Source organism: Gadus macrocephalus, chromosome 19 (assembly GCF_031168955.1).
Source record: "Gadus macrocephalus chromosome 19, ASM3116895v1".
In the NCBI taxonomy this organism is placed as follows: Eukaryota; Metazoa; Chordata; class Actinopteri; order Gadiformes; family Gadidae; genus Gadus; species Gadus macrocephalus.
Window position 1 is genome coordinate 16,513,631 of NC_082400.1, and position 20,214 is coordinate 16,533,844.

The following is a 20,214-nucleotide window of genomic DNA, read 5'->3' on the forward strand; positions in this document are numbered from 1 at the left end:
TGCGCCGAGTCCGCTCTGGCAATGTCGTTTGAATTATTCAGCGGTTCAGTTGTTCAGCAGAGAGTTTTGAGTTGATCTCCAGGAAATGTATAATCATGAACCTGTTGACCTCACATATTTAGTCCCAATTATGCGGTCTATCTTAACAAATATTTGCTAATCATGGGTTTACAAAAGGCAGGTATTTGCCTTGCCTTTCTTTCCACGTCGTTAAACATTGAATAGTGGCTTTCTCTGATTGCTCGTCAGTCGAAGCAACCGAATGCACTTTGGTCTGCAAACTTGGGATGGGCATTTCACCCCGTTCATGACATTCCATGGAGTAAATAGACCCTAAAAAAGGTTTATTGTCGATAAGTTAGCTAGTTTAATTTCGCCCGTAGTGTTCCAAGTCTCCTGCATGTTTCTAAAGCGGTTCTCCTCTCCTAGCTGATGGGTGGGATCGGTATCGTCCACCACAACTGCACACCTGAGTTCCAGGCCAACGAGGTCCGGAAGGCCAAGGTAAGGCCGCCTGTGCTCAACGCGATCCGGGAGCGTTACGTATCTTATGGAGACCGTCTTTCTAGCCGCAGCTTATATCCTGAGTTTATCGGGATCGCTGCAGCTGAATTTCCAGAGCAGCTTCGATGTCGATTTTGCAACGACTTCACTGAAAAAATGATCTGCAGTTTTCAGGGATTTGCGCTGAGTGATGAAACATGAAGTTCCTAATGCCGTCACGATGTACAGCCCATGCGCTCATTTAAATTCGAGGATTGTGCTTCTAAAGGAATTGCTTGCAAAATAAAGGATGCCTTAAATCTGTCTGAAGGTTCAAGGTTTTACTAAAGCCTCAATTGGCATTATCTCCAATGACTCAGACGCTTACTCAGCCATCAGATGACCGGTTACGTAGCCATGTCACGGCCCAAGGAATAATGCTGCTTTTTGAACGGTTTCTGTACGTTTTCACGCCAGCATTGGGGGTACATGTAGGGATCTGGCTAAGTTGCGATCGGATCGTATATTGGCAGTTGAAGGGATGATGGATAATGAGTTATTCCTACGCCGATATTAAGGTGATTTTAACTAATTTACTAACTTACTCTTATTACAATTATTTTGGATTTTTTTAATATTAAAAATAAAATGTTCAATCTTTTATAAATGTATTTCTCCGAAACTTTAATTGTATTGCTTGCAGTGTACTTTACTCCCTCCCCACCTCCTTGGAACGCCTCCTATTGTATATTGGCCTTCTAGAATAACCATGAACGGGCTCAATGAACATAGAGACCACCGACAAACCCTAGTGCAGGCAAGTATTGGTTGTGTGCAAAGATAAGCCTAATAAGATGCAGCTTACACTATGGAGTGGCTTATTTATGCTTTAGGCTGAAATACCAAGAGACAGACTTAAAGTGCTTCACATAGAAACGGCGTCATTAAATAATCAAGTAAAATAGTTGAGTAAAAGAAAACATTTGAAAAATGTTTATTTGAAAGAATACAACCCCATTTTAACGCTCCTGCGGCTTATAGAAAATGCAGCTTTTTCTAAAAAAATACTACTTTGTCTGTTGTTGACGTCCATGGTGCGAGCGCGTCGCTCCAGGCAGGGCCGCCCAGGGCGGTCACTCCCTGTGCGGGTATTCATAGAGCAGGTCAGAGCGGCGGCCTGTGGGCGAAGATTGATAACTGACGAAACGACACAAAGTGGATTTAAGAGTTTTGAAGAGACTACAGGACGGATCAAACCTCACCATGTCACTGCCTAGGGTGGACTAGACTAGTCATCTCATGGATCGTGATCTAGCTGGGAACCGGAGGAATCGGGGAGTTCCTGTTTTGGTTTGACCGCCCCTCCCGTTCAGTCCGGTTCCCGGCAGACCACCACTACGACACACTGTCGTTGCTCTTATTGGTTGTAGCTCGTTCCAATTGTGTCCAGAGGCCATTTGGGGCTGAGCCCGTTGATAACGGCCCTTTGAAATCTAAAAACAAACTGAGGGTCTGACAATGGAATGCTGGTGATCTCCTCCTAGGCCCATTTGTTTGTCGTTATTTAATGTTCTTCTTGTTGCGTTTTTTTCTTGAAGAAAGCAGTCCAATCCTTGGTCGCTTTTAACTCACTTTCTTTGTTAAAGTAGGCTTATTTCGGTATGGTAACTATGAAGCATAAGGGAGGGAATTGTATCTAACGCGTATTGGAATAATATCGGGCACTACTTCGAGGCCCAGGACTCTCAGCCGGGCTCCTATTGATTCTAGCCTCTCCATCTGAATTCCGCGCTCTCATCGTCAAGTGGGCGTGATCTATGTGAAGTGGGCGTGTGCCCGGTGTAACGTAATGGCTCCGCCATCCTCACCTGTCTAAAGGTGCTGCCATCTGTGGCTGGAGTAGTTATTGCAGCTTGTGTGTTTGATCCTTTTTCCTAGTGGCTATGTGAGGGTAATGCAGCTTGTGTGTTCGATCCTTTTTCCTAGTGGCTATGTGAGGGTAATGCAGCTTGTGTGTTCGATCCTGCTTCCTAGTGGCTATGTGAGGGTAATGCGTGCTTGTGTGTTCGATCCTGTTTCCTAGTGGCTATGTGAGGGTAATGCAGCTTGTGTGTTCGATCCTGCTTCCTAGTGGCTATGTGAGGGTAATGCGTGCTTGTGTGTTCGATCCTGCTTCCTAGTGACTATGTGGGGGCAGCTTATGTGCTTAAAATACGTAACATTCTGTTTTCTGATATGTGCACAAGAACAGAAAATGCTGAAACTCTGAGTGACCGGCAGCTCATTCTCCCTCCAGTAATCGTTTGCGGATAGAAACGCTAAATCAAGATTCACCTTTGTTGTCGTTAATAAGTTTTGCGTTTAGGATTATTCTAGATGCTTCCATGCTGGACCACTCCTAGCGCTCTTGGCCACCGCTCCTGAACGTCTGGCTCCTCCCGTAACGCCTTCGTCCTCGTGTCTCGCAGCGCTTCGAGCAGGGCTTCATCACAGACCCCCTGGTCATGAGCCCCAAGAACACGGTGGGCGACGTCTTCGAGGCCAAGGTGCGCCACGGCTTCTCGGGGATCCCCGTCACGGAGACGGGCAAGATGGGCGGCAAGCTGGTGGGCATCGTCACCTCGAGAGACATCGACTTCCTCACGGAGAAGGATCACAGCAGACCCCTGGGGGAGGTGTGTGTGTGTGTGTGTGTGTGTGTGTGTGTGTGTGTGTGTGTGTGTGTGTGTGTGTGTGTGTGTGTGTGTGTGTGTGTGTGTGTGTGTGTGTGTGTGTGTGTGTGTGTGTGTGTGTGTGTGTGTGTGTGTCCTAATTTAGGGTGTTGTGCGTTTGTTATCTTTTTGTGCCTTGTGTATGGTGTCAATTTCCTTGTTTAGGGCTTGTGTCTGTGTGTGTGCTTACATCGTCTTTTATTTCCGCTGTGTGTGTGTGTGCTGTCAATGACCTCGTTTTGTCCTTGAGGGTCTTTCAGTGCTCTAGTCTCGCAGATCAGTCGTGTTGACGGGGGTGTTGTGTCTGAACATGCGTTGGTTGTTCTCAACATCCATGAAAGTTTGCAACCCCGTCTTCCTGCATTTTAACGTGCATCTCCATGACGACAGGCCATGACCAAGAGGGAGGAGCTGGTGGTGGCGCCCGCAGCGGTCACACTGAAGGAGGCCAACGACATTCTGCAGCGCAGCAAAAAGGGTGAGACGTCAGTTACTCTCTTCAAAGGATAACCACCTGACCCTGACCTTAAAAACAAAAAAAAGAGCAGAAAAAAAAAAGAAGCTTCCATAAACACGTTTTACCGGAGTTCCAGTAGCTGGAGGACAGGTGTGTGGCCTCATTAAAGGAGCGGCTGTTTAAGTGCTGGCGCCACACCTGTCCTCTCCATCCGCTGGTGGCAGCAGGTGATCTGCAGGTTACCTGGTAACCTAACGGAGCCACCGAGTGCAAACCAATCTCAGAGGGGTGCCGGGGTGTGGATCTCCTCGATCAGTTGAATCCTTTAAAACATCCGTTTTGTATCTAAAAGGGTTTCCGTCACACGTTAAAGGTCCCATACTATACCGCCATGTGTGAGTGAGACAAGCCGTTTATAAAATCGGCCTCTTCTGACATCACAAGTGGGCGCGTCCACCTAGATGTGTGACGGATAGATGAGCAACGTTTGCTACAGTCCACCGGGTGGGCTGGTAGACTGATCTATCCAGCACACATCTAGGTGGACACGCCCACTTGTGATGTCGGAAGAGGCTGATTATATAAACGGCTTGTTACGGCTAATCCCACTCACACCTGGGGGTATGATATGTCGCCTTTTTTAAAAACATCCATTTTGTATCAAAAATAGTTTACGACACATGTTGACAAAAACATGTCTTTGCACGCCCCCCCCCCCCCCCCCCAGGCAAGCTGCCCATCGTGAACGACAGCGACGAGCTGGTGGCCATCATCGCGCGGACGGACCTGAAGAAGAACCGGGACTACCCGCTGGCCTCCAAGGACTCCCGCAAGCAGCTGCTCTGTGGCGCCGCCATCGGGACCCGGGAGGACGACAAGTACCGCCTCGACCTGCTGGTGCAGGCCGGGGTCGACATGGTGGTGCTGGTGGGTGGAGCTGTGCTCGCTGCCCCCTCCTGGTGGGATGGGGCGCTGCTGCTGGGTGGAGGTGACGGGTGGAGGCGTGTTGTGTTCCCTGTCCCCTCCTGGCGGGATGGGATGGTGTGAAAAGGGGGGGGGGGGGGGGGGGGGGGGGGCGATTCCTCCTGGCGTTTTTAATTGCGCGGATGTGATCATCTAAAGTGTGAGATTTAATTAACGACATTATTCTGGGATAAGGGTGCGTTTGGGTGTTACGCTTATTAATCGCGATCAAAGATAAAGCCTCGTTCTTCCTCCATGGCCTCGGTTTGAAGCGGATTGGTAACGAGTCGGTGAGGGGTTTTGTAGAGGATGCAGGACGCTGGTATTAAATGCTGTGGAGCGGAGCAAAGAAGAACCCCCTCCTACACTTTTATCAACTCATTATTTCGTTTGCAGGACTCCTCGCAGGGCAACTCGGTGTACCAGATCAACATGATCCACTACATCAAACAGAAGTACCCCGACCTGCAGGTGGTGGGAGGCAACGGTACGGCCCCCCTCCCCGCTCGCTGATATCGGTCGTCCCCCCCCCCCCCCCCCGTTGATCTGTCTGCCCTGTTGGCTGATGTCCGGTGTTGTGGTTCCCCTGCAGTGGTGACGGCAGCACAGGCCAAGAACCTGATCGACGCGGGCGTGGACGCCCTCCGGGTGGGCATGGGCTGTGGCTCCATCTGCATCACACAAGAAGGTACCCCCCCACCTCCTCCACCACCACCACCACCTCCTCCGCCAACCCACCCTACTGCACCCTACTGCACCCTACTGCACCCTAAACCAGAGGAGAGGACGTCCGTTGGCCCTGTCCATCCGTACCACGCCCTGGTCCACTTAGAGATGACCTTCAATAGAATACATATTATATCAAATGATGGCCGACCCATGATGGGTATTATGCGGTCCCCTGGGTTTGTCCCGCGCTGACCGTTCTGGTGAAGGGTCTGTCGGGAGCGGTCCCTCCGTGTTACCACGGCAGCCGGCTTGTCACGGCCCCATCCCCACTCGGTTGTTGGAGGGTAGTCTCTGAGGACGGGTCCCCTCCTGGGACCAGCGGGTCACTCCGGGGCCATTATCCCCCCCCCCGGCCCCCGGGCCATCAGCTGCCACCAAAAGTAAAAGGGCAACCGATCCTCGGGCTCTACTCCTGGTTGTCATGGCGATCTGCAGAGGGAGGCCCCGTGCTCCGTTGCCATGGTGACGAGCCTTCCTCCGCTCCGTCACGGGGTCACGTTCTTCGACTCTCGGGACCCCCGCTGTCTGTTTATAGGGTGCAGAGTGGATTCTAGAGCAGTGGGTCCCCGAAAATTCTGGGGACCCATTTTTCTTTTTTATTACAAACCATCGCGACCCAATATAAAAAATAGTATAGTACTATCAAAAACATGCTCCTTGTTCAAAGGTTTTTTAAATGTATGTTCAAGGGCAGCTATTATCGGTAGCACATTCAATCAATCGATCAATCAATTCGAACAGTCAACATTAATCAATTTGTTCACCACATAAGATAAAACTTAAATAATCCCCTGGGGAAGAAATTCGGGTGTTTCAGCAGCAAAAAGTGAGACAGTCAAGAAACTGTAGAAATAGTGCCCAAGTATTTCTGTTAAATATTTCTGGTCTTTGGGAAAGTCTGTTCTAGAGGAGTGCTGGTCTGAGCAGCCTCACCTGGCCCGCGTCAGGCTGACTGGGCGGGGCTGCACACCTGGTGTGTGTTGTGTAGTCGGTGGGTACGGGTTAGACCAGCCGTCACTGCGCACACACACACACACACACACACACACACACACACACACACACACACACACACACACACACACACACACACACACACACACACACACACACACACACACACACACACACACACACACACACACACACACACACACACACACACACTAGAGATATAACTTTATATGAAGAGTACTCTAGGAGCCCCGCGCCTGTTTCCATGGTGACTGATGCTCCTCCCCCCCCCCCAGTGATGGCGTGCGGTCGGCCCCAGGGCACCTCGGTGTACAAGGTGGCGGAGTACGCGCGGCGCTTCGGCGTGCCGGTGATCGCCGACGGCGGGATCCAGACGGTCGGACACGTGGTGAAGGCGCTGTCCCTGGGGGCGTCGACCGGTGAGAGGAGGAGGGGGGGCTGTGGAGGAGGGGGGAGGGGCCCAAGGGTAGGGGCCGAGGAGGAGGAGGAGGAGGGGGGGTAGAAGTTTTTCTCATTTTGATTTTAAAAACATACATTTTCTCATTTCAAACGTAAAGGTGATGTATCGTACCACCAGGTGTGATCAGCTGTTACAAGCCGTTCTTCTGACATCACAAGTGGGCGTGTCCACCTAGATGTGACGCATAGATGAGCAACGCTAGAGAAGAGGCCGATGGTCAAAACGTCTAGAAACGGCTAATCACCCTCACGCCTGGTGGTGTAATACGGCTCCTTATATACAATTTTTTTTGTTATTCCGGTTTGGATGATTTTTGGTTTAGAAACTTATATAGGAATTAGATTTCATAAATTCTGATTTTTTTCTCATTTTGATTTCAAAAACATAAACCTTCTCATTTAGTAATTTAACCCATAGAGAGCCCGTTGCTATGCGCTGCCTCCTGTAACCGTGTGCCGCCCCCCCCCCAGTGATGATGGGCTCCCTGCTGGCCGCCACCTCCGAGGCGCCGGGAGAGTACTTCTTCTCGGACGGCGTGCGGCTGAAGAAGTACCGCGGGATGGGCTCGCTGGACGCCATGGAGAAGAGCACCAGCAGCCAGAAGAGATACTTCAGGTGTGTGTGTGTGTGTGTGTGTGTGTGTGTGTGTGTGTGTGTGTGTGTGTGTGTGTGTGTGTGTGTGTGTGTGTGTGTGTGTGTGTGTGTGTGTGTGTGTGTGTGTGTGTGTGTGGAGCCCCCCCCCCCCCTCATCGGTGGTTCTCCCCGTGTGTCCCCCAGTGAGGGCGATAAGGTGAAGGTCGCCCAGGGTGTGTCGGGCTCCGTACAGGACAAGGGCTCCATCCACAAGTTCGTCCCCTACCTGATCGCCGGCATCCAGCACGGCTGCCAGGACATCGGCGCCAAGAGCCTGTCTGTGCTCAGGTGAGGGGCGTGTCTGAGCTCACGACGACACAAACGCATGGAGGTCGACGCACCTGCTGCTAAAACCATCCGAATTAAAGCCCTGAAGTTATTCTGTCTTTTTAGTTGTGCGTCTTGAGTGGGTTGTCATTCGTGGTGTTGTGTGTTTATAGTTGTGTGTCTTGTGTGTCATTCGTGGTGTTGTGTGTCTTGTGTGCGTTGTCATTCGTGGTGTTGTGTGTTTATAGTTGTGTCTTGTGTGTCATTCGTGGTGTTGTGTGTCTTGAGTGTGTTGTCATTCGTGGTGTTGTGTGTTTTTAGTTGTGTGTCTTGTGTGCGTTGTCATTCGTGGTGTTGTGTGTTCTTAGTTGTGTGCGTTGTCATTCGTGGTGTTGTGTGTTCTTAGTTGTGTGCGTTGTCATCGTGGTGTTGTGTGTCTCTGAACCTGTGGTCCCTCCCTCCCCAGGTCCATGATGTACTCCGGGGAGCTGAAGTTTGAGAAGAGGACTATGTCGGCACAGGTGGAGGGTGGTGTCCACGGGATGCACTCGTGAGTCGTGGACACACACGCACGCACGCACGCACGCACGCACGCACGCACACACACACACGCACCCAAACACACACTTGTATGGATGGCCAAAAGGGTCAAATTAAGCCTCATTTTACTCGTGCAGTGATATAAATCAATTGTTCCACCTCTCATACATGAGTTTGTTTTGCGTTTAATTCATATAAGATCACTCAGGGGTTAGCACTAACGGTTGCCCGGGGCAACTAGAAATGATATTTGGGTAAGTTGAGATGATTTCTGATTGCCCGAAAGGTCAAGTGCATTTTTTAGGGTTGGTTCATGTAAAGGCTATTTATTTAAGAGTTTCTAAAAACGGCAGAACAACCATTTTCACACAAGCAAAATCACACAAAATAGATACGTTTGCAATTGATCAGCGCGCTGTCTTGTCTTCTCTCGGACAGCGAGTTAACAGACTCGCAGCGCTACATAGCCCCGCCTCCTGTCACTCACCCGCAGTGCGGTCTCTGGCAGTGAATCGGCACTAGTCTGTGTTTGCTAAAGGTTAGCCAACACAGACTAGCATCTCGAGTGCAGCGCCGCCGCGAACGGTTGAGGTAGAGAAGCTACACGGAGTAGTGATTGAGGAGTGCGGTTTGGAAGTACTTCAGATAAAAGCAAATCACCAATGATTACCGAATCATTTAAAGTCGTATGCAAATGCAAGAATACGCTTTTGGGATTCATAACTCTGCCCATGCACAGCAATAGCGATGTTTTTCAAGAAATTGGACCTGCACAAACTATATATTACATGAAAGCTGAGCCTCCACTGATTCCGACAATCTAAACCATATCGTTCTGGGACTAAAACTCGCAAATAACAACTTAAGCAGAATCTTCCCCTTTTCTTTTAACAACTAAAAATGAAATTTTACCTTTGATTTTTGTCCACAAAGTTTAATCTGATCTCAATAAACCACCATAAACAGATAATCCAGCAGCCAAATTTTGCAGCTAAACATGGTGTACAATAAATTACTAAGAGAAGGTTTCTTAGGGAAAGATAAATTGCCTTCAATCAGAACAGTTGTTTTTCAGCGCCATCTAGTGGCCATATGTGTATTTGCGAATGTTTGGCTTGGTGTCATTTGATTATATTTGCCCTGAACTTTAAATAGAGGTGAAAAGTGTCAAAATGGTAAGATATCTACCTGTTTGTGTCAGTGATACCAACTGATAATGAACAACTGATAATTATTTCAGGTGGAAATGTGATCTTCCACTTATGCCGTAAAGTAGTATCCACATTGAATATTTCCCTTGCACAACAATCTTTCTATTGGCACCAAGATGTAATATAGCCCTAGCAGTTTTGGAGATATACTCTATTTACTTTGGTTACGTTCTTTTCTGAAAAAAACTTTCCCCCTGGTATCGAAAATGGTATAGAATATCAATATTTTACGTCGATTTTATATCAACGCATGTTTAAGATGAGTCATAGTTTTCACACTTTTGGTCAGACGCAGAAACGGACATAAAAGAGGCTGGATTTATGCTATGTTTACATTGCAGAGTTGTTTTATTGCAAGGAAGTATCTATGCCTGAGAGATTAGTCTCAGCTGCTGTTAACACAGCTCTCCAGTGACCTCTAGTGGTCGTAGTGGGTCACTGCTCAGTTCCCATTGTTCGGCTGGAGGATTAAATCACTGGCTTTGGTTTTACTTGGCTACTCTTCAGATTAAAGTAGCAAATGCAAGACCTCTTTTTGCACTGTGGTAATTTGTGAAGGGCATTGGAGATTAAATGGACTAAATTATTCATTGGTTAAAACTAATCGAAAATATAGAATAAAGTACTTTCAACAAGATGTCATGAGATGCAGCCCTAATCTGTGTTTTTTTTTTTCTCACATCTTTTAAGTTAGTTGTCTTGAGTCCGATACGGCTAGTCAGGCGCCTTGAGACGCCTGACTTCAGCACTCGGGATGACGTCACCCCCAAAGCGCCGGTCATAATGTTTTCCCCTCTCTCCCGCCCGTCTGTCCCACAGTTACGAGAAGAGGCTGTACTGATGGACTTGCCCGGACCAACCCATTCCCGCAGTGACCAAATGTAACCCCCACCCCCCCCGACAAAACCTCCTCACAGAAACACCCCCGCACCAACCAACACACTTGGCTTGGCTCGCCCGCACTTCTCGTTGTCATATGAGCTCTCTCTCTCTCTTCTTCTCTGATGCTACAAGCCAATAAGTCGTGGAGGAGGGAGGGAGGGGGGAGAAGAGCTTGGTGATGGGGGAGTCGTAGGGAGGGGAGACAGTATAGAATTGTGTGACACCCGTTGCTTAGACCACCACCTAAAGTGTGTGTGTGTGTGTGTGTGTGTGTGTGTGTGTGTGTGTGTGTGTGTGTGTGTGTGTGTGTGTGTGTGTGTGTGTGTGTGTGTGTGTGTGTGTGTGTGTGTGTGTGTGTGTGTGTGTGTGTGTGTGTGTGTGTGTGTGCCAACGCCCTGTGTGTTAGTGTTGGAAGTTATGAAAGTGATTCCTCCTGTAAGTTTAGACAGTCCTGTTTTTGGATTCTGGCATGCGCTCCAAAAATTTAATAAATCCCTAAATTTAATAAATCAACAAGAAACATGTATTCTCCATTATCTGGCCCCTTGTAACCAAATGTTTTTATGTTGATTATAGAAGTGACCAAAAACAGTGCGCCATAGCTGTGAGTTCAGGGAGGGGTCAACACGATGTATGTGTTAAATAGTACACACAAGTCAATCATTGATGACCGATGAAGACCCATGCCTTTCCCGGGTCTAAAAAGGCCCCGAATTTCTCTTAGTTTAACGTTAAGGTGTATAGATTACAACTGGTGAAGGGTGGGGGGGGCTGGGGCTGCGATATAGCATGACTGGGGGTTTATCGTCTTTTTATTTTTATATGCATGCTTGGTTCCTGGGGATGGGGTGTGGACGGATTCTGCTTGTTTTCTTAGGTGTCGTTTCGCTCTTTGTTTTTCTAATGACTCTCGTACTGCCAAGTGACCCGCCGCCAAAACCCCCCCACGCCGCCACGCCCCCCCGCCGCCACAACGCCGCCACGCCCCCCCCGCCTCCACGCCCCCCACGCCGCCACGCCCCCCCTGCCTCCACAACCCCCCCACGCCTCCACGTCCGCCGGCCGCCTCCAACAGACACACACCGCTTATTTTTGTAAATCCGAAACAAACCAAAACTGGCTCCACACAGGTCAGCTGCTACCACTACATCCTGCCCCCCCCCCCCCCCCCCCCAACACACACACACACCCCACCTACCACCCCTACACCCTTACCCCCCCCTGAGCGCCTCGCCTGTCCTCCTCTTCCTCAAGGTCCGCCGCAGGAAGTTGTCCCGATGGTCACAGATTTCATTTCTCCTTAATATTATTATTATTATATAAACCAGAGATATGCCTTGAAGCTGGGACAAATGAGGGTGCTGCTCTGAAAGTCTTCTGCGTGTTGAAATAAAGCCCCCCCCCCCCACACACGCACACGGCCTGTCCTCTCTATCACCCACCGCCCCCGCTGGGTATAATCAGTCGACCCAGTCGGCTTCTCTCTCCACGGTGGACGGGCTGTTACTTTAGTTTCCTTATTTGTTTGTTCCTTTGTTTGTTTTGTGTTCATGTCCCCTGAACGGTTCAATGGAGTTCTTGCAGTTGACCCGATTGGTAAAGAGAAATGTACATGATGTATGGATATATATGTATATGTTTATGTATACATATTCCTATATTTTGTTGGTAAAGATTTCCACATCCACGTGAAGATTTTTGAGGTTGACGATTTATTGTGCATTTCTGCATTTTTTTTTTTTTTGTTTTTTTTTTTGTTTGTCCATCCAAAGCAAAAATCCCGCCACTGGATTTTGGAAGTGCTGGTGTTTGATGGAGCTGCTTCTGACTAGAGACATTTTATTTTAGCTTCACACTTGCAACTGTAGTTAACCAGTAAATGCTAGAAGCACCTCTTCCCAATTCACTAACAATTGCTGTTTTAGATGGACAGAAAATACTCCAGTGTAGTATTTGAGATGCGTGCAGGACCTTGTTTACAATAGGATATTCAACTGCGTGTTATCTTGAAGCAAAATAAATAAAGGTCAATCTGTGTTTGAACTTGTGGTCGAACTTCTTTGTATAATTACAACAGTTAAATTATTAATTACACGAGTTTAGTATGGCAGTATAGATAGTGACCCCTCAAGAATAGAATCGGATGATTGTATATAAAAAGCTTTATTAAAAGCATGTGTTGACAAAGGCAATGTTATGACAAACCATACATCGACAAGCTGCACAAGTTGCTTTCTGAGGACTCGCAGTACAGCTATCGGCATTAACTCCAGAGGAACACTGGCTGCGTTCTACCAGTAGAGGGCACTGCTACACCACTGTTATAAGACACATATGCTCGTCTAGATAGATATAGTGAATAGTTTCTTTATCTGACATAAATTAAATGTTTCTCTTGATATAAATGAAATATCGGTTAATCTTTTGGATAGTGTAAGGATAAATATGTTGTATCAGTAGTCTCCTTCAATAAGTGCTTTAATCCACATGAAAAACATTTGTACAAATTATTTAAAAGTTCTTCGTCCCCTCAGTAAAATGTTTCTCTTCAGCGTATTCACATTCGCTATCAAACATGAAAAAGTCCCTTACAAATGACCGTTTGGCGTTCGACGTTGGTGGCACTTGAACCCTCATTTGAACACATTTTCATCCTTTAAGAGCTTATCGACTTATCTTTACATTTCCAGTCTTGGCCATATAAAACCTGGTGTTAGCAGAGCGTGTATGTACACAATCCAATAGGCGCTATACTATTTTGCAGCTATCTTATCCCTCCACTCGGAGATTAATACAGCAGCCTATATATTTATATATTGTTTTCTGTCTCCTTACGGGATAATTCTTCCTTATAAATCGATCGTCTCGCTGCAGACGCTCGACGCGTCCATCTGTCTGCAGACGCTGATGAACTCGTCCTGCAGGGACCGGTCCGCCTCGGACGACAGGTCCATGGCCAGGCTCTCCTGGGACGCCGAGCCCAGCGTCTGGTAGCGTCTCTGCGGGTCTCCGCCGCCCGGGCGGCCGGCGCCATGCTGCGCCTGGCGATCCACGGCGTCCTCGCCGAGCCGAGCGACCGCGCGTCCTTCGGGGCTGGGGCAGAGCACCAGCGAGGAGCCGCCGAACGACGGCCTGTAGGAGGCGCAGGAGGACGAGCTGCCCCTCCAGCGCTCGGGGGAGGAGCAGCTGGTGGAGGCGGACAGCGACGGAGACGAAGGGGCGGCCGGCGCCGTGGTCGCCGTGACCCCGCGGGACCGCGACGTGGGCTCGGCGGGCACCTCCGCGCACGACGACGACGTCCGGTACGGGCCGGCGTCCGCCGAGAGCGGGTCGCGGCCGAAGAGGGAGTGGCCTCCGTTGGGCAGCGGGCCGAGGATGGCGAGGGACAGGTCGCTGCAGCCGAGCGGCGTGCCGGGGCTGAAGAGGCTCATGGGGAACAGCGACTCGCCGAACAGCGCCTCGTCGATGCTGCGGCGCAGGTCGATGGGCGAGGGGGGCCGGAGGTCCGCCGTGGAGTCGCTGGTCACCGACGACCGCCCCGACGCCGGCCCCCCCGCCACGCCGTCGGGCTTCTCGGAGCCCGTGAGGTCCAGGTCCCGGTACGCCAGGGCCCGGTTGCTGTGGTACAGGAGGTCCAGGCCGTTCAGGCTGCCGCCCAGCCTCTCGTCCACCAGGCTGTAGAGGGGCAGGCTCTCCGTCTCGCCCAGCCCCAGCCCCGTCTCCCTCATGGCCAGCTTCTCCTGCTGGCTGAGCGTCCAGTGGTACGTCCCGGGCAGCAGGGGCGACTTGGCGGCCAGCAGCTCGGTCCAGCAGCTCCCGGCCCCGGGCAGGCCGCTGGAGCAGTAGACGGGCTGCGCCACCACCAGGGCCAGCGTGATGCACACGCCCAGCTCGCACACCCGGCAGCTGAACTGGAAGGTCCACCAGGGCCAGGCGCGGAACAGCTCCTCGCCGCCGGCGACGCCCATGGCGCTGAGCATGGCGTAGAGCTGCAGGCCGGCGCAGCCCAGGCAGAAGAGGGCCGAGACGCACACGGTCACGGCGGCGCGGTCCCAGTCCCGGCTCTCGGCGAAGGGGCAGCGGTTGTAGCGCTCGGCGGGCGTGGGCGACGTGTTGTTCAGGTGGTAGATGTGCTTGGAGTCGGCGCGCACGTACACGTAGAACACGAAGTAGGCGGCCGACAGGAAGGCGGCCAGCGCCACGAAGGCGCCGCGCGAGAGCAGGCAGAGGAAGAGGCGGACGGACGGGCTGCCGCGGTACAGGTGGAGCAGCGTCGCGGGGCCGAAGGCCGCCGCGAAGTGCAGCGCCACCAGGCACGCCAGGAAGAAGGGCCGCTGGAACGCCGAGTACGAGAGCTGCATGCGCGAGCGCATGGACAGCAGCAGGAAGACCAGGCCGAAGGCGGCGGTCAGGCAGGGGAACAGCGCCTCCTGGAGGAGCACTCCGGCCTCGGCCGAGGGCAGGCCGCCGTGGTGGCCGTAGGCGTCGTACAGCAGCGAGAAGGAGCGCGTGGCGCCCGCCGCCAGGAGGAACACGCTGACCAGCGCGAAGTAGCCGCAGCCGGACGGACAGCGGAGCGGCAGGCAGAGCAGGTTGAGCGCCGAGGCCAGGGCGACGGCGGCGAAGAACAGCCCCGCGCTGTAGACGTGGGCGTGCCAGGCCGGGCCCCAGGTCGCCATGGCGCTGTTCCAGTCCGTGTAGAGCGGCACCAGCATGGCCGGGTTCAGGGGGACGAAGGGCTCGTGGGATTGGTTGGTGGAGGGGGCGGTGGGCGTGGCGGGGGTGGAGGCGGGCCGGGGGGCGTCGGCCAAGGCCCTGGACTCCCAGGTGTAGGAGAAGTCGCAGAGTCCGGAGCCGTCCTCGCCGGCGTTGCAGTCAGGGAGGAGTGAGGCGGCGGGGTCGGCGGGGGGCGGCGTCCAGGCCTCGGTGGGGGGCGGGGTGGGTTTGGTGCCGGCTGGGACGGAGAACAGAACACAGAAATGGACTTTCAGTCTCTCCTCCTTCTATTCGTGTCGTTTAATACGGAATGCGCATGCGTTTAAAACACGTTTGAAGGATTAATTTGCAAAGACATCGGAACTCGGAAACAAAGGAAGGTGACGCACACTGTAGGTGTGTGTGTGTGTGTGTGTGTGTGTGTGTGTGTGTGTGTGTGTGTGTGTGTGTGTGTGTGTGTGTGTGTGTGTGTGTGTGTGTGTGTGTGTGTGTGTGTGTGTGTGCGTGCGGAGAAGTAGGCCTACACGCACTCACCCACTGCACACCAGCGGATGAACCTAAAGCCATTTTAATCATTTGCTCATGAGAATTCACAACAAGCATTTACAAAGCCCTACAAACTGGCGGAGAGCCAGGACTGTGAAAGCCTTCTAATGTGTTAATCCTGAATAAAAGCCAACGGCTCGCAAGAAAGCCAACTTCAAAAAAGGTTTGGCCGCCGGAAAAGTAGGCACTTGTGTGTGTGTGTCAGTGTGTGTGTGTCAGTGTGTGTGTGTCAGTGTGTGTGTGTGCATGTAAATGTGTGTGTAAGTGTGTGTAAGTGTGTGTGTGTGTGTAAGTGGGTGTCAGTGTGTGTGTGTGTTTGCGTGTAAGTGTGCGTGTTCATGGGTGAAAGGAGTCCACTTGAAACCACAGGGCCCTCTCTGCCTTTGTGTTACGTAAGACATCTGGTGTTTCAATGCGAGCTCGGCTAACTCTGATTGTGTTAGATCCGTTGACGACGGATGCAGAACCATTGAGGTTTTCTAAGTGCCTCGTTCTGTAAGGAAAAAACAAGGAGACTATTTTGATCCTTATGTGTTTTCATGATACGCCTGCGAAGCTCATCTGCGCCGTATGTTGTAGCCCTCAAATTTATGTACACAATTTATGGCAGAGGATTTAAAATAGAACATGAGTCATGGTCTATAGTTGAATGCCTTACAGAAACTCACCAAAAAACTCTCCAATGTTCGCTCAGTCCGCCAGATGACAGGTTACAGTCTGAATGTGTTTCTCCCTGATTAATACTGACGTCCATGTCCGTGCTACTTTGTGATTAAACAATGACCTAATGTCGACCGCCTGGCTGTCAAAGACAACCCAGAAACTCTACCGTATCTCTCTTGGAAAAACAAAAAAATCAGTCACACACAGACCCAAAGCTGCAATAAATTGAATTGTGTCTTCCCCAGACCAACATATCCAAAAGGCTCAGTGTGTGTGTGTGCGTGTAAGTGCACACATCCCCTCCGGCCCTTAGTGGAGATAATCAGCGCTCCTCAAAGACAGACGGGCTCTGTAATGGAGCACAGAGACCAGGCATGAGAAATGAACAAAGATAACATAGGGAACAAATGGTGACATCAGGCACCAGCGTGAGGTTGTTGTTGTTCTGTCGGGTGTTAAAGTCGTGAGTAGTTCCTCTGCACTAATGGAAGCGGTTGTGCGTGTGCGTGATGAAGAAGGTGTTTTGTTAACACTCAGGATGTGGCGACGATGCAGCCAATAGCCTCGCATGTTGGTTGCTCTTGACAACAGATGGTAAAATGAGTGCGCTGTTCATCTCTGGTAAAGGCATGAGAAACACATCATGTAGCCGGATAGCGTAGCCTTGCCAGTTTTAAACGGTGTTTGCAGACATCTCCCACCGCGCATAGCCCTCTGAGGCGTGTGTTAAAGACGTAGTTCAGACGTCAGACTTGGAGTGGTTGGAGGTTGATGTGTATGTTCTCTGGTTGTTTCTCACGCGTCAGTGTCCCGGCTCACGTTGTGTTATTTGAGAGGTGTAAAGTGTGGTTGGTGATCCTGTACTGATGACCGCAAAGTGGCCCTCCCAGAGGTGGAGCTTGTTATTCTTTTATTCTAACGTTTTTCCGCTTTAAAGGTTTGGCTTTTGTTCCATTCGATTTTTCCACCTGCCCCATCTATCATTTATCTGAATCCCTTCCTGTCCTGTAATCTGTGTTCTTTCGCTGTGGTATCTCCATTGTGTGTGTGTGTGTGTCTGTCTGTTCGTGTGTGTGTGTGTGTGTGTGTGTGTGTGTGTGTGTGTGTGTGTGTGTGTGTGTGTGTGTGTGTGTGCGTCAAATCTATTTCCCAACTCGATGCCTGTGTATACCAACACTCAGACATGTCGCCAAGAACCTACTGAAACTCTCCGAGCATGTGAGCAAACATATCATTAATCTGTTTCATTCAAGTTCACGTGCTGCCATAGCACAGACAACTGGGTTGGCCGTTGCGCCATTCTCCCCAGATCTCCTGTCACCGGCAGCAGCAGCGTCGGTGGAAAACGTCAAGCTCGAGGAAGCATGAATGCCACGAGGGCCTTTTTGTTGGCGTCACGCGCGTCGCCCCCATACAGCCGATAGACAGACATACGAAACGACACCGTGCGTAATGAATCTTTTATCGGCAGAAACGGGATATCGTGTCGCGGCGGTTTCTCCCGTGCTGCGTCGTCACGCTGCTCTCCGACGCGCCATCCAACGGTTCCCTCCTGCGGTTCTGTGTTGTTTTAGGTGATACAACCCCAACAGATGGGCGCACGCTATTTTGGGACTTGGAGGAAAGGGGCTTTGCGCGCTCCGTTGGTTTGTTTTGACAGCTGGACAGGTAGTCCTGCCATTCCGATGGAGAAAACGGGTTTGCTGCTCAAGCGGTTTTGCTCATCACTTAAAAACGCACGCGAACGGGGCCGTCATATTTTTAGCTATGGGTGAAATAATTAAAGCAGACCCACTTGTACAGTCATTAAGAGAGAGGAGACGCTCCCATGAGTAAAACAAACGCACCTATTAACAGAATGCCAGAGGTTACTTTTCCACGCCCCACTTCAGTCACATGACCCAGGCGTGTTGCAGGGATGCCAGGCTACACTATAAGAACATTACCGCATGTAATATCATTAATGACAGGGGTGGGGTTGTTCTGCTTTGAATCGACCAGCACGCAGCCTTACTGAGGCCTGTTTCAATAGACCAATGGAGAAAAAAAACAGATTTTCCTGATTTTTCCGGATGTGGATTTTCCTGATAGCAGAAAGAATGGACGGTAGTTAGCTTGTGCTAGCTGTTGGATAAACATAGAGCACGCTAGGGATGCCAAGCTACACTATGCTGCACCCTACACTGCCCCAGCCTTTTAGCAACATTGGGGGGATTGGGGTTGCACGGTCCAATTCCTGACAAAGCCCATTGATGATAAACCGCCCATAGACCTTGTTCACCGAGCAGCCATTAGGCAGGTAAACCTCCTAGAATCTTTGGAAACCATGACAACTAGTTTATTTTTAGTTCTGCCTTTCCATTTCCTCTCCCAGGTAGCACTTAGAATGCATTTCCATTGAGTTGTCATGGTTTCCCCAAAGATCCAAAAAGGTTTCTCCGTCCAACGTACCTGCATGGCCACTAGCTGACTCTAACGTCTATTGTCTGTCGCCTCGCCGCTGAACTCGGTAAGCGTCTCCGATCGCCCTGACCGAGGCCGTCGGGCGGGCGGGGGCGTCGTGTGATGTCCGGTGAGACTGACGCATGCCTGCGAGGGCGACGTACCCCCGATGGGGGTCACGGTGAGGGTGAGCGGTCAGCCGGACCATGTGGAAACAATTACAAAGTGAGCACTTAACAGCAGGTTCTTGTCTTCTTAAAACCCTGCTGGTTTGGGCGGGGTTGTACAGTTTTAAGGTCGTATGTACACTCGACTTATGCATACGTTGGTCGTAAACATTGGACATTCTCGCAGCTTCAGTGACTGTGTGGGGTGTAGCTGTTGATGCGAGGTGTACAAGAGGGGTTAAAGAGAAAGAGTTTTCTCTCTCTCTCTAGAGTACGGTATGATGGCAGGCGAGACTCAGAGACGGGAGCAGTAGAAGCCTCAATGCAGGGGGTGCAGTTTGGAGTTGGCACCGACAGACTATATTTGATTCACTTCAGCAGAGAAAGTAATAGGGACAACGATGTTTGTGCTCTGGAGCCAGCGATATTATGTTTAATTGATTCCCTTTGGTTGGCTTGGAAGAATACAATATTGTTTTTAGCCATAGCAGTACTTAAAACAATGCCATGATCAAATCACCTTACATTACAATAAAAACATGATAGATGATCATCATTTTGGTATGTATGACCATGGTAGCAGTATAGGACTTCTACGGGCCTGATGGGCGGGGCCTAACACTTAAACTAATGGTTAAACCATTCAGTTCTAATACGTCCTGCCCTCAAACTATTTTTAAAGGTTAAGGGTTGCTTTGGAATGGAACCACGCTTCAAATTGTCTTTAGGGAAGTTCCACGCCTTCATCCGACACCACCAACATCCACCTCCACCACCACCACCACCTCCACCACCACCACCACCACCATCCTCCACCACCACCACCACCACCACCACCACCTCCCTTCCATTGATCCGTCTCCCCTCCCACCGATTGGATCATTAATAACATCAACCCCCTCCATTAGACTCCTTAATCCTTTAATTCTTCCCACCTCGTCAAAGAAGGCGTTCCGCTGGAAACGCTTTGGGGGGTCTGATAACGCAGACCGCGGCGGAGAACCAATCTAAGAAATATCTAATCCAATTACGGCGTGCTGCTCCATTGCCCAGGAGATAAGCTGCGGTGGGCCGGAGAGCTCAGGCTGTAGAGGTGCTTCTGTGGCCCGTCTGAAACAGGCCTGTGACGTCGAGACGAGACACTGCCGTCCTAAACCTCCCTCTCATGTATTCTTCCTCCGTTATCGAGGCTGCTGTTGAACCATTCTGACCAGCCTCCTCTTGCTATGTGATACCTTTTGATATTTACAGACATCAAATCAGAGCCCCCAACAACCACACACGATTCACACAAAGACACGCTGCAATGCTGCGTGCAGAGGATGCCGCGGTCGCCAACCCGCCAATGCACATGCCATTCTTACACATG

At 50.7% G+C, this 20,214-nt stretch overlaps 2 protein-coding genes across 7 annotated transcripts in view; one reads left to right on the forward strand and one right to left on the reverse strand.

Annotated features, from left to right (window-relative positions):
• LOC132447762 (inosine-5'-monophosphate dehydrogenase 1b) overlaps window positions 1–12,354 on the forward strand; it is a 25,846-nt gene extending 13,492 nt beyond the window's left edge. For 4 of the 6 annotated variants that reach the window (XM_060038701.1, XM_060038702.1, XM_060038705.1 and 1 more), the window contains 12 exons: window positions 430–504; window positions 1,187–1,300; window positions 2,952–3,158; window positions 3,585–3,672; window positions 4,379–4,578; window positions 5,011–5,101; window positions 5,207–5,302; window positions 6,594–6,737; window positions 7,249–7,393; window positions 7,556–7,699; window positions 8,145–8,228; window positions 10,249–12,354. In XM_060038701.1, coding sequence (XP_059894684.1) covers window positions 430–504; window positions 1,187–1,300; window positions 2,952–3,158; window positions 3,585–3,672; window positions 4,379–4,578; window positions 5,011–5,101; window positions 5,207–5,302; window positions 6,594–6,737; window positions 7,249–7,393; window positions 7,556–7,699; window positions 8,145–8,228; window positions 10,249–10,270 — 1,410 coding nt within the window. In that variant the 3' untranslated portion in view covers window positions 10,271–12,354. The remainder of the gene's footprint in view (window positions 1–429; window positions 505–1,186; window positions 1,301–2,951; window positions 3,159–3,584; window positions 3,673–4,378; window positions 4,579–5,010; window positions 5,102–5,206; window positions 5,303–6,593; window positions 6,738–7,248; window positions 7,394–7,555; window positions 7,700–8,144; window positions 8,229–10,248) is intronic. The other 2 variants (XM_060038703.1, XM_060038704.1) reach the window with 1 other exon arrangement.
• The window catches only part of prrt4b (proline rich transmembrane protein 4b), a 24,125-nt gene continuing 15,897 nt past the window's right edge, over window positions 11,987–20,214 (reverse strand). The window contains exon 4 of the mRNA XM_060038700.1: window positions 11,987–15,265. Coding sequence (XP_059894683.1) covers window positions 13,161–15,265 — 2,105 coding nt within the window. The 3' untranslated portion in view covers window positions 11,987–13,160. The remainder of the gene's footprint in view (window positions 15,266–20,214) is intronic.